At 35.0% G+C, this 14,300-nt stretch overlaps 1 protein-coding gene across 1 annotated transcript; it reads right to left on the bottom strand.

Moving 5' to 3' along the window:
* Nucleotides 1–1,278: 1,278 nt before the first annotated feature.
* Nucleotides 1,279–13,921, bottom strand: LOC120635727. The gene is made up of 11 exons (XM_039906857.1): nucleotides 13,830–13,921; nucleotides 13,223–13,433; nucleotides 12,382–12,544; nucleotides 11,605–11,823; nucleotides 10,192–10,390; nucleotides 9,492–9,713; nucleotides 8,648–8,860; nucleotides 5,896–7,962; nucleotides 4,612–4,876; nucleotides 3,851–4,051; nucleotides 1,279–2,243 (listed from the first exon to the last, which is right to left on the bottom strand). The coding sequence occupies exons 2-11, from the start codon at nucleotides 13,404–13,406 to the stop codon at nucleotides 1,795–1,797; spliced, it is 4,182 nt and encodes a 1,393-aa protein (XP_039762791.1). The 5' UTR covers nucleotides 13,407–13,433; nucleotides 13,830–13,921; the 3' UTR covers nucleotides 1,279–1,794.
* Nucleotides 13,922–14,300: the final 379 nt, after the last annotated feature.

The raw sequence follows: 14,300 nt of genomic DNA, 5'->3' as shown, positions 1-14,300 counted from the left end.
TCAAAAAGAGAAAATCGACTACGCCTGATATTTTAAAAACTTGTTTTCGACAAGTCTTACGAAAAATAATAAAAAATGGATTTGACTAGGCAACCCTAAACGAAAGACAACATGTGTAAAAATTCGAGACCTCTTTAATAAAACAACTGCTAAGAACGGTGAGACGTAAGAACATAATATTTCCGAAAAAAATCTTACATTGCGCCTTAATTTTGACCAAGATTAATTATTTATTAAACGCTGTGATAACTAATTACACTATAATATACACACAGATAAACTTAAAGATGACGATGACGATGATGTCGTTTTTTTTAAATCTAATAATGATAAGATAATTAGTTCAACTTTATTAAGTTTTAGAATTTTCTAATTCCAAACATGCTAACGATAAACATATATCGTTTTATTTTTCAAAATATTATGACAGCAGATAATGGTTAATAAACCCGGAAAATGATCAAAACGTTACTTTTTAATGTCTTTATGATACCAGTTAGATTTTCTATAATATTTTTACCGTTTACTATATTAAATGTCTTAACATTAATACAAACCACAATTTCTAGTGGTTCCAAACTGTTGTATCAACCACACACATGATTTAACCGTGCAAATTTTAAATCACAAGTTTAAGTTAGTGGTACAGAATTCCGAAAAATAACCTACAGTTGATTTTTCCACTACGGGCTAGCTGTTACTCTTAGCAGCTGAGCGGCAGAAAATTAATAAAATCTAATAATGGTATAAGATTATATTAATTTTCTGAGTACAGCTATTATATAAATGCACTAGATAAGAAAATAAAAGTGCCAATAATTCTATTGTAAACAAATGTCTAAGCTAAATTAAATTGACATGTCAAAAATAGTGCTATCCTTTTCCAGGACCAATTTAATTTAAATCAAGCGACCACCACCATTGTCTATTTGTGTTCGTCTCAAATCGATTTAAGAGCTTATCTAAAAACTTTTCAATTCAATGAGTCAAAATGAAGCTTGGCCAATAAAATTCATTTTATTATCATATTATTTTAGATCGTGTATTCTTGTTATAAAACAAAGGCGTCTAAATGGTTGCAAATAGTTTAAAATTGTGCTAAAATGTTCTTACGTCTTTAAATAATAATATAAATATACATACATTATTTGAGAAACGTGTGGACAGATATTTTTTTAAATTGCGAATTAAACGCGCAAAAATTTCTTTGTACACTCAAATATAAGAATATATAAACACATAATAAAAGCTACTACATTATATGATGTAGTATACGGAATAGCTGAAACATCAAAAGTCTATATAATATTTAAAGAAATTTGAAACTACACCATGCACGTTGGTACGCGAAACTAATAGCTTCACCATCATATTAAGTAAAAAGCAACTAACATATTGATATACATAACTATTCGAATAATACTGCAATCATGCACTACTTATACATTAAAATAAACAAATCTATGTTCACATAGATAACATTTCTCAACTGGCATCGCATAAGCCTTTATAAAATGGCACATATAAAACAGCATCAAGTCATGCGTCTCAATTCCATCACAAAGTTTCTGTTGGAGGTTATATGACTATGGCTTATTAGGATTTTATGAAATCAATAGTTAGTACATATAATGAATGATTCTTTAAAAAAAAAACTGGACACTCGTCATGATCAATCACGCACATCTAGTTGAACAATGCGACAGCGGTATGGGACGAATATTATAATAAAATGATCCAGTAACAGGATTAAGGGGAAAATCGTGAGCTTCAATCAGGAGGAGTACATTAGTGTCAATCGAAGTGATGCGATTTCGTGAGCTGCTTGACAAACGTTCCGCAGCACCAGGTTGAGGAGCGGGCGGAGCGGGCGACTGGTGCGGGCGCGGGCGTGACCGTAGCGCGCAGCGGCGCCAGACTCGGTTGTGACCCGCTGCGCCGTTCGTATCCACCCATCCAGTTCGTTCGACGACGCTCCGAACAGTCCCATAAGTTAGGGTTTGAACGGTTCAATTGGAACTTTCGCTCTGAGAGCAACTTTCGAGTTTCTGGAGCCCGGAACAAGTACGCGTCTGCCGCTGAGGAACTTTTGTTACGTTTCACTTTAGTCGTCTTGCCCCTGCCGGATGGCTCCGGTGTTTCGCTCCTTTGTACGACTGGTAATTTCGAGTAGTTAAAGTGAGGTATGTTAGTAGCGGGTGCGTGATATTGTACTTTACCGAGAGAAAAGTGGCCGCAGTCCACTGCAGGTGCGATATAAAGGCAGCCGCATGTAACAAAATAGAAACATTCAGACTACCGTCAACTGCGGATCGTGCGGACGGAGTGTTAGTCGATCACATACGAATATTTAGAAATACGTCTGATGTGCGGCGACTTTGACGGTGTAATATATGTGTTTGTTAATTGAATTTCAAACCTTACCAATAAGGATTTGTTACGAGACACATATATGAGTATTTATATTGAAATATGTTGTATAAGGTCTACTAACTGATGCTACTGTAATTCTTTATCCATTGATAAAATATATATATATAGCAATAGTTACTAGCAAGCATTTTACTTCACTAAAATAATAAATTATTAAAATTATTAATCTTTGCTTTAAATAAATACTGACGATTACAACGTTTACATAACAACAATGACTAGCTACTTTGTACTAGAATAAAGTCTTTATAAACGTACTTTTAAATAAACGAGATTAGTCATTTGTATTCGCATAAGAGAGCTACAAGAAAATAGTGAATATATAAGGCTAATAGGATAGACCAAGCATGCTTAATCATGCACTTACACCGTGTGCCTCTTAAATATATCTACATTATATGCGAGTAATATTATTGAGTATTATAATGTGTATACACATTGATTACGCATGTCAACACGAACAACAAATATAACAAGTATTATATACTTTGCAAGCGCTATTGAAAAGTGGTTAGTCATATTTGGTTTTAATATGTAATATTATACAGATCTTTCACTCTAACAACCAACTGATTATACGGTTTCTTGTCTTAGCGTGTCTCCTCCTTGTAGACTCGAATATCTCCAGTGGTATATTGGGTACTGTATAATATAATTAAATCTATGTTAGTAGTATAACCATTTAGCATTTACATTAATGTTTTACGACTAGGGACTTTCCGGTTTGGTTGGGATGTAATAGATGTGACGTAAAGTGTTATTTTTTTTGTAGATATATATTGTATTCCGAATAACAAAAACATAACTTCCTATTGTATTCGTAGGTGGGACAGTATTTATATGAAGTACCTAATAAACAACGCGTATGAACAATATGTACTTAATGAATGTAACGTGTTAGTGCGACCTCGCTTATCGGTTGGAAAATTTCAGTATTACACAAAAGTGATAAAAGTGTTGTCTTTCAGGCTTAATGATAAATCAAAAAGGCCTTAAGCAAAATGAATATTGCAACTGGAGGCATTTGAGAGGTTTTAATTGCTTTAGCTATATTCAGCCCAACGGATAAGACTCATACTATGATAGCTTGGCATCTAGACACAGGCAACTTCAAGAGTTCCAACTCATAGAAGTTTCATCGAACACCTTTCAATAATTAGCATTTACTGAGGACTATGACCCTAGCCTGCAAGCCAATTCGTTTGTACAGTATATATCTTCTTGTAAATTGTGCAGTGATGTAAAACGACAAAATTTTAACGCTTTTTAACTTTTATGCCAATAAAAAATACACATAACATTGTGTTTTTTTGAGTAAGGATGCGAAAGGAGACAAAATATTTTAAAACATGTGGACATCTAGGGTACTAGTTAGAGTGTTAGTTTCTAGTTTATAAATCATAATAGGCCTACTCACCAGAGCTGACGGCGTTCCTACAGCGGGCCGAAGTACAATATGCTTCGATAACTTTAAGTATAAGCGCATCTTCTTCGTATGAGTTAGACTTTCGTTGGTGCGGGGCGTACGGGTGCGTTGGACCGATGTTCTCATCGGAGCCTACTGTGAAGGACTGCGGCCTGAGGGGTGGTGCCGGACGTAGACAGGTTATGCTCCACCCTACATTATGAAGAATTAAATTTAGATCCAGGTCAGGCATATTGAAAAACTAATTTGTTAATATAAAGTAGTGGAGATTTCTGTGACAGGACGTCTAGAAAAGTTCTAACGCAATATTTATTTTTGTTGTCAAGTAGCATTGCTGTGTTCCGGCCTGAAGGACGGGTTGCCGATACAATAACAAGGACATGAGGCAGAGTGCAGTCTGACAAAACCAGTCGCCTCCAACTGAGTAGAGAATTTTTCTTCACTTCAATTCGGCAAGATTAGATCATAACATTATTTCAACCTAGAATTCTCGCTTGAATTTAACGTAGGGCGTAAATATGCATCGCGTCATCCAAAACTCGTCAATACTAATAATTATTTTTAGACATTCGATCGTAACAAAATCCATCTGGCCCTCTACTCACAATTACTAAAGATTCATAATATATTTATTTATACAATTTATTTTCAGAAAACTAATCAAACATCTGGCAAAATATTTTTCATCGTCTAACCTGTATTTATAATTAGAAAATGACATCACATGTTAGGGAAATCTAATTCGGAATTACCTTTGCTGCCATAATTTGAGTCAGCTGCGTCGATAAAGTCGACAGAGGAGAACTTCTTGCCGATGGGAACTTTGTTAGTTTTGGAGGGCGATTGATCAAGCGAGTCGCAGGAATTGAGAAGCCATCGCGCAGATTGGTTCTTTTGCTTACTCTTCTGAGTCTGTTGCGTGTGCTGTGTGTAGCTTTGGTGATTGTTGAATGAATGTGATCTTTTGTGGTTAGTGAGGCCCGACGAGAGTTCGTTATTGCTGTCGCTCATGGCCATCTGAAAAATTCAATGATTTTCAAAAACTTACTTGTGTAAACTTTAACACCTTTTTTCACATATATTATTATGTTATACAGGGGATTCGAACTCCAAGGTGTTTCCACCTATCAAATAACAAAGTTAAACAATCAAGATTTAAAGTTGAAGTTTTGTGTGTAGCACCAGGAAATACCTTATTCATATTATAGTTGTCGATCTAAATATTTAAATTTAATTTTGCAGAATTAAATACATAAGTGTATAATTCATTACCACTGCTTTACATCTTTTAATGATAATAATCGGGTAAACCACAATAAAAATTTCAAATTGTTGACTTCTCCTATCACATAAACAGTACCAGTTTATTATTTAAAAAAAATGTTGATTAGCCACGGGAACCTAAACTTAAGAACCTTAATTACGGTTCTATATATAAAATATAGAAATTATGTGCACTAATACGGCAACAACAGTAAGCCATTATTAGTACTAAAGGCCAAACACAACTTATAGTTTTTCCTTTGTAGCATGGTCGGCAGAATACATTAATAACGAATAAAATAATCAATATTTCCTAATTCTATTAACAAACGTTGTCCACGTCATTTTGTCAAACTTACGCCTACCCGCCACTTCCCCGCACCATGCTACAACGAAAAATCAGTAGGTACCCACTCATTTTTTGCAATGAACTATTTTAATTGACAGTCCAATTTTTACTAGCGACTGCCCCCGCCTTTCGAGCTCCGTCTCAGCCCATCCCATTTAATTGGGGGTTGAAAAATGTCGATGTATTAAGTATTACGTACATGGACAATTATAGTAAGCCTTTCCATGCACAATTTTCTTAATATGTTAGTGTATGATCTACTTGCGAAATGTTTTTCTGTTAGTAAATGAATAAACACAGGCAAGGATGATCAAGTAAAGCACTGCAGTACCGGGGTCACTCTAATGACAATATTAATCTAGTGGTTACAAAATTCAAGGCAGCAATATCTTCACACCAGTGATACACAAACAGTTTCCTTTACAAAAAAATAATCCTTGCCTGAGTCGGTGACCACGGTAATTGGTAATTTGGCTTTCATCCACCAATGGGCATACAAGTCTGAGCGATACACCATGAAGCCAGTTTGAGCTTCCGTCAAACAATTCTGCATTTTCGACAAATCTTCACTACGGGATCGGGTTTTTGGTATTGCTGATGATTTATCACTGCTTTGTTTATTTATTTTGTTATAAATATCGCAATTCCTAGATATATCCTTTCGAGACATTCTATTGTTACTTTCATTAGGTTTCTCCCGGTATATTCGCATGTGATAATGTAAACTGGGTTTCGAGCGTTCCGTGATATTCAGTGTGCTCCACTGACATGGCATAGGTTGCCGAACATTTTTAGGAAATTCCATATGAGTACTGGGCTTCCGATAAATACGCGGTGGTACTTCAGGTTTTAATTTGATTTCCGGAACGTATCTATCGATATGCCTGCGTATAGAAGTCCTTTTAATTTGAGACGACGACAAAGGAGGGTTGGCAGCAAAGGTGGACGTCACGTTCGTATTGGACAAATCTTTTACATCAAAGCTACTTTCTGAAGTGACGCTGGTGACACAAGATGTCCTAGCGGTAGATCCAAAAGGTGACGTACATCTGCACTGATCTTCATAGTTAGCTGCCTCTATTTCTGATAACGTTAACTTTCGATGATTGAATGTGTTTTGTGACAAATTATTGAGAGAATCCGTCATATGATCCAATGTTTTTTCGTGACTGTCAGAGTCGGTTCCATGCATATTTAAGTCAGGAGATGCCAAATTACAGCTACCTGCTACCCCAGAATCTGATGATCTGGGACTCGGACATAAAGATCGATTGCAACATTCACATTTTCGCCGAACTTTAGATGTCTCCGACTGAGAACTCATTCTCTCAAGATGAGGGTTGTTATTCTTTTTATTATTGTCAGTTTCTACCATAGATCTTGACATCGATCTTCGTATTCTTTTATCCGAATTGATTGAATGTTTGCGAAAAGGTATGTTAGCGTTAAGATTTACATTTAAGATTTTTAGATCTTCATCTTCGTTTCGAAACATAGGTGGAGGGTCGATTATAATTGGATCGACAGGAAAGTCACGACAATGGTTAGGCGAGGGTGGGTCTAAGACTTGTAGCAAGTCAGCCATGATAACATTATTATTGTCATCGTCTTCTCGATTGTAATATTCCTCGTTTGACTTCCAAAGCTTAGGATATGGTTCATTACGTGCAATGAAGTTTGGAAAACTTCGCCGTGTTTGAATATAATCAGTTTCTTCATTGCCCAGATTACTAATTTGTATATTCTGATCCATATTTACCAAATCCTCGCAGCCCATATAATTCCTTATTTCAAAACTAGAATTTTCAGCACTATCGGAATGTTTATTTACATTTAAATTATTGGCTTTGGATGATCTTTGTACAGGATACTCATTTGAGTCTCTAAGATCTGTTTCTGACGGAAGGGACACAAATATGTTTTTCGTGCAGTCGCCTACAACAGTAGTTTGCGGCATGTCACACTGCATATCATTTGTTGTGTCGAAATATCGCACATATCCAAAGTTACTTCCCCAACTACTACATGACGACGAAATAGTCCTAGGACCGATACTGTCCATAGCATTTTGTCTTATAATAAGATTATTATTTGAACTAGATGCTTCGGCGTCAGTACAACTCGAGTTTGAATAATCTGTCGTTTCCATCTCCCTGTCACTATCCTCTGAATTCCGATCACTGTCAGAGCATTCTGTCTCTGTAGCAATCGTACCATCGTCATCGATTTTGAGATTGATATGATTTTTGTGCCTTCGCCTGACCGGGTAGCCTGTCAATTCAAACGCTTTAGCCCACGTCTTTTCGTGTAATAGTTTGCGTAGCATCTGTCTTGTAATAACTTTTTTCTTAACAAGTCTTGCGAAATATTTCGTGAGTGAATAGTAAGGTGACGCAGATGGGTAACTAGACGGCGGCAGCGTCACGTGATAAAGGCTGCGGCGGGTACTGTTGATACTAGACAACGCCCCTTCGGAAGGAGAGCGGGTCAACTAGGTAAGAAATACAACTTATAAGAAAAATAATAGTACGGTCAGAGGTGCAGGTAATTTACATTTTATTTCATAAAATACTGCAACACACATAGTACTTTATGTGAGATAAAGATGCTCGCACAGTATTTTATAGAAAAGTAAACATATGTTGTATTTTGAGTAGCGAAAGCTAGCACTTCTTTAAAAACACGCCGGGTAAACCAGAGGGTCGCTGTCGCCGAGCAAGACCTATAGGCAGATGGATTGATGGGGAGGTATATAAAAATTTTAGGAGTTCAGATTTAGTAGGAGCTTCAGACTGCCCCCAATGAGGAATTCGGTCAAAATAGGCTAGACCAACCCACAGCATTATAGCTTTGATTATACGGATGACACGAACTATGAAGCCCTTTTTGTACATAGAAATTACTTTAAATATATATTCTCGTATTTGATTTGACCTCATACCTACTAACATAACAGGCATGGGTTCGAAACTAGGCGGGCAATCTCCGACGAAAATTCACGAGTTCAAGTGTCGAAAAAAGAACTTTACTCACGATAGTTTGAATTCTGAAATTTTAACATATATAATTGTTGTGTGCCAAATGAATGTGTTGAGTGCCAGCTTTCGTTAGCCCATAAAATATTGTCTCACATCATAGGCAGTGGACACTAATGATAATAAGATAAATACACTTACATGTGGCAGAGATTGTGGCTGTGTGGGATCATGAGACGGACTGCTATTGTTCGAGTGTTTCTGGAGCAAGCTCACCCAGTTATCAGCTTCAGCCCTTGTTTGGCACACTGCTATTATTCTATCTATCATTGGGCCACTAATTTCAAATGCATTTTTCCTAGTTTCTGTATCATCAAGCTTGCAAACTGTAATGCCAGTTAATGGAAGACATCCCTGAAAAAGTGTTGCTCAGTTAGACACGTTATTAAACATGTTTTCTATAAACTGGGAAATGTACATTAATTTCATACTTTATATAGTTGAGTGTTCTGAAAAAAACCACTCAGTAGAGAATCGCAGTCACACTAACACAAAAACGGGACAGATTTATCAGATTGTCTCAATGATTATTTTATGAGAGATTATATAATGATGTAGACGTGCGATGTAAGTCGATGTAGTCTCTGTCGATGCAGTTTGCACCACTTAATTCACCAAGTTTAGTGTGTCAAGCTAACAAACTGTAAATAAATCACCGAGAAGTTAAAAAAAATACGATTTGGGCTACAGAGTAAATAATCTAATCTCGATTAAGTCAGTGCCGATTTTGATCTCCATCGTCATAGGTTTGATTTGCTTAAAATGCAGAGAAACAGGTTTTATTTCAACGGATTAGTATAATTGTGCATTCCAATTCATTCACGGCCGCTTCAGTACAACACAGTGTATAAAAAATAATAAATCAATAAAATTAAGACTAACCAAGATTCTTAAATTAGATTGATGTAAAGTATTTCTGCTAAGAACTAACAAATGACTGCAGTAAATATTATATTATTTTGTAATAAAATACCTTATTACTTACTTCGTAAACAAATGCAGATACCCTTTTGCTCACTGATAAGAGGAGCAAAGCAGAAGGGAAAAGTACAAGATATCTGTCTTGATGCGAGGGGCCTACTGCAACACTGCCCATATGTAAAACATCTCCCAGAGAGGTGAGCTCACCTCCAGGCCAACCTCGAACCTCACCCGTTACTACTTGAAGTTCTAGTTCTTTTTGTCTCCTTAACGCAGCACAGGCACTCTGAAAAAAAATACTTGAATTAATCTTGGACACTTACTCGTTTAAGTTCTTATTTCGCCTTCGAAAATTTTTATGCAGACTATTAAAGAATTAACTGCAAACTTTTCCCACAAAAAGTAAGCTTTTACGTTTCAGATATTTCGGACGTTATATTTATTTCTATTTATAGACTTTTTAAATTATTCTGGCTTTAAATCATTTATTTCGCTATAATGCTATGAATTGTATCAGATTTTTACCGATACCGACTTATGAGAAACTTTATTAGTATTTAATTTAATTGAAATACATATTAAACAAATATCTAATATTTGAATCATTATTGAAAAAATAAATACTCTTAATTTATTGTTGATAGTTGTAGGCTAAAATCTAACAAACACTGCATATTATCGCAGTATTTACTGCGGAGCTCATCAGAAAACGAATACTAAAAAGTAGAATTATGGCGGGCTAATTGTAGCTGAAAATTACTTACAGCAATATCTTTATACACAACTGAAGCTCGATGCGTATCGCCTCTGTCAGGGTGTGCTTCGTGAACATGCCTTGCAAGTTCCTGTAACATCGCAGGATATTTGCCAAGACGTCGAAACGGTTTTGATAAACCAGCAGTCAATACTAAAACTCCTGGACATACTGCACCTGCATTCTCCATCCATGTGTTAAGATTTTCTCTGAAATTGTTAACAGGAATTGAACAAAGGCTATCACTGTGTTATCTATACTAAAATTATAAATTCGAGGGTGTCTGTTTGTTTGCTTGTCTGTTACCTATATTCAGCTTCCAATCACCAATCTTGATTAAATTTGGCATAAGTGTAGCTTCAATCCTTGATGGTCATAAGATAATATTTATCCCAGATATGCTTCTGGTAGTAAAAGTTACAAACAGGCTTAAAAACAGAATTTTTACCTATGCATAACTTGTCTGCTTATCTTTGGTGAACTTTTACATATAAATAGTTAGCATTTTTGCATGAAATTTTGCATCAGGATCAGTCTTAGATTTAGTTTTGCATGTTAAATTCTTTGACCTTTTAATAGGAATTCGTAGAAGCCATTACTTGAATGCACATCTAAACTTTACATTGGCAAACTGTATCTATTTGTTATTGAAACAAGTTCGAAGTAAATTCATTGATCGATGCAGGCCTTTTTTTAAGTGATCATCAAAGTTTGTGCAGCATGCATCACTTGCTAACAGCTATGACTGGCTAGCCTAGTAGCAGACCAGAGTAGTGTAGTCTAGGGAGTAGTAGTAGACTTCGGCTTCAATTTTGGGGGATGGAGTTCAAATACCAGCATCACCAGCATGCATCTTTAACTTTTATAAGTTATAAATAAATATATAAATATAAATGTACTACGACAATACACACACCACCATCTAGTCCCAAAGTAAGCATAACTTGTGTTATGGGTACTAAGATGGGTACTGATGAATATTTTTATGAATAGTATACATAAATACTTATAATATATATACATATAAACACCCAGACACTGAAAAACATTCATGTTCATAACACAAACATTTTCCAGTTGTGGGAATTGAACCCACAGCCTTGGACTCCGAAAGCAGGGTCGCTGCCCACTGCGCCATTCGGCCGTCAAATGATATGATGCTGAGGTTGACTGGCTAAGACAGCCATTGGTAATTACCGCTACATATTTATGCTCACTAACTGCAGTAGAGTCATCAGCATGGTATATAAATACTTTTACTTTCCAGACCATATGCAAATTAAGATGATAGTTTTAAATCATAATATAATTTCATACTGCATCAACTTTTGTTAGTGAAATACAATAAAAACAGTTAAATTTTAGTTAAAATTAAAATGATATGATTTTTATTTAAATTTATCTCATATTATTAGATACTCACTTGTATTTATCTAGAATGCAAACAGCTTTTGGATGGCCAGCACAGTATGTTTGGTGAACTGCTTTAATTTTAGGAGCCCACTGCAGGAACAGTCCTCCTACACGTTGGTCAGGCCCCGTCTTCATTGCACACTCTTCTAATAAAGTTAGAAATTGCTCGTGGACTTGTAATACCTCATTTATATTACCCGTTAACTGCCTGAACTCATCTTTAGTGAGCCTAAAAGTATAAAATTTTTATGATTAACTGATTACTTTTGACAGTATATTCACCATATTTACAGTATACATACATATATTTTAAGTTGATGATGGTAGTTTTATATATTTTGTTAACAATGATCTCTTAAAATCATATAACAACTAATGTATACCATAAAATGTTCAATCACAAAGAACCTTTAATACAAAGGCATAGTGACCAATTTCAATGGACTATCTGGAAACTTAAAAGCTAGAAGCCAGAACCTCAATCCCGTAAAAAGTGTGTAGAACAGCCTGTTGTGGAAATAGTCCAGGATATCAAATAATTCATCTAATTAGGCTATATGGTTATCAATCTTTGCTAGTCCAAAATAAATCATTAAACATCTTCTGATTTAAACATCCAAAATATCTATGTTATTATAAGCAGATTTGTTGGTCAAGTTGTGAAAGATCTGTTCTAAAAAAGTTTATGGATTGATCTATCGATTATGGCATGGTAAATTTATACTTGTATCAGTAACAGTTATAACTACTTCATACAGTGGTCAAAATAATAAAAGTTCAAACTTACATATCACTTTTCTCCAATGGTTGCAAAAAGTTGCTAACCAAGCCTTGCATCTCTGCCACATGGGCCTTCTCAGAGTCTATTATATCCTTTAGCACTACATTCCTAAAAGCTTGGATCTCTGAAGCTGCCCTTATTGGTGAAGTTGTGAGTGAACCTGATGCATCTATTAAAATAGTAAATGATGGAATAATAATAAAAGCTTATAATAATTATAGCTTTAAAAATTTACAAAATTTAAAATCCTAAACTCTCTACTACTAGGTACTAGGTAAGTGTGAATGAATAATTGTAGTGTTTTTGAAAGATAACTTGATGTTCTTTTTCATTTGGCACAACAAGATCTGCTTTTTAGAAATCATGATGAGTCAAATTAGTCCTTCTTACTTGCTCAATTCAAGACCCTAGGAATGGAATGGGTCTAACATGTCCAAAAACCAAGCAATTGATTATAAGCCTCGGTATTTGATTACAGGACTGTTTGATCCTCAGTCAATCATTCTGACCATTACACATTTGATACAATAATTTAAAAAGTATTGACTGCTTTTAAGTCAGAGCAATTGAAGTTAAGACCAGCTGCAATACGCGATTCATATATAGCCTCTTTGCATCAAAATTAACTGCAAACTATGAACTCGGGATTACAAAAATATATCTACACAATTATATGATTATAAGCTAGGCTCAGACCTAGTATTATAAGAGAACAGGAATTAAGAGCAATTTGTTTTTAAATACTAACATAGGACAGATAATAACTCAAAACTATATGCTCTCTAATATCAATCATCTAGCTTTAACAGATTGGCCAAATTTCATTAACATGAAAAGTTCTACTTACCTTTATATTCTGTGACATAGTTGCTAGGGAACCATCCTGTTGTTTCACCCAATGTTCCTTCCCACCACCCACCTTCTTCTTTTTGTGTGACAGTGATAATATCACCCTTCTTGAAGCACAACTCATCATTGTTTTTACCCTTGAAGGAGTATATTGCTTTCACTAAGCAATTATCGGTAGACATTCTGGTCAAAATATATTACCATGTTTCCTAAAACACCGATTTCAGTAGAAAGAACACGAAGAAAGTCCTAAATATCCTAAGTATGTAAGTATGCGAGATATTTTACGACGCCCACACCCAAAAATAATGGATGAATAAGATGAATTACGGTCTTGGACATCCTTGTAAATAAATACTTTTAGCAAGTAAGACAATAATAGCACATTACCAATATCTACATTATACAAATAAACAATTATATATCTTCCAAAAACGAAGAAAACCTCAAAAAAAATACTTCTTTGGTAAACGTTCCATGCTAAAAATAGAGACCCCTGAAGTAAAGGTTCTAAATAGCAATCGTAAGTCACCAAAAGCACGAGAATTAATTATGAGAAACAGACTAAAGATGATAATATAATGTAAGTTTTTTTGCGTACGTACAAGAAACATTTAATTATATCCACCACATATCCGCTTCAATCACGGATTTCCAAAAATAAATATAACAATTAACAGCACGGTTTGACATAAGATTATTTGACAACTTGCAGACAAAAAAAAATCCATAGACCAACAATACGGGGCAAAAAAAGCGGTGTTGTTATAATTTTGACAAAAATTGTAACAAACGCTTACAAACATGTTTTCATGGCTTGTAAATATTATTCATCAATAGTGGAAAAGTGGAAGTGGCTTTGGGAAATGGTAGTGGATTAATGAAGAATAAAAAAAAATTGGTTGCCTGTAAAGTCGGTATACGGGCGAAAGTTTTACGTGACAACGACTTTGAGTGGTAAAATAATTTTAATGTGAATATTCATTCGTATAGTAGGAAGAAGGATGAAATAATAGTAACAATTTAAAACATTTATTTATACAAAGAATTATATTTAAAACATTAATTTATACAAA

This window comes from Pararge aegeria, chromosome 3 (assembly GCF_905163445.1).
Source record: "Pararge aegeria chromosome 3, ilParAegt1.1, whole genome shotgun sequence".
Lineage (NCBI taxonomy): Eukaryota > Metazoa > Arthropoda > Insecta > Lepidoptera > Nymphalidae > Pararge > Pararge aegeria.
Note: the sequence above shows the minus strand (reverse complement) of the source record. Positions and strands in the feature narration are given on the sequence as shown.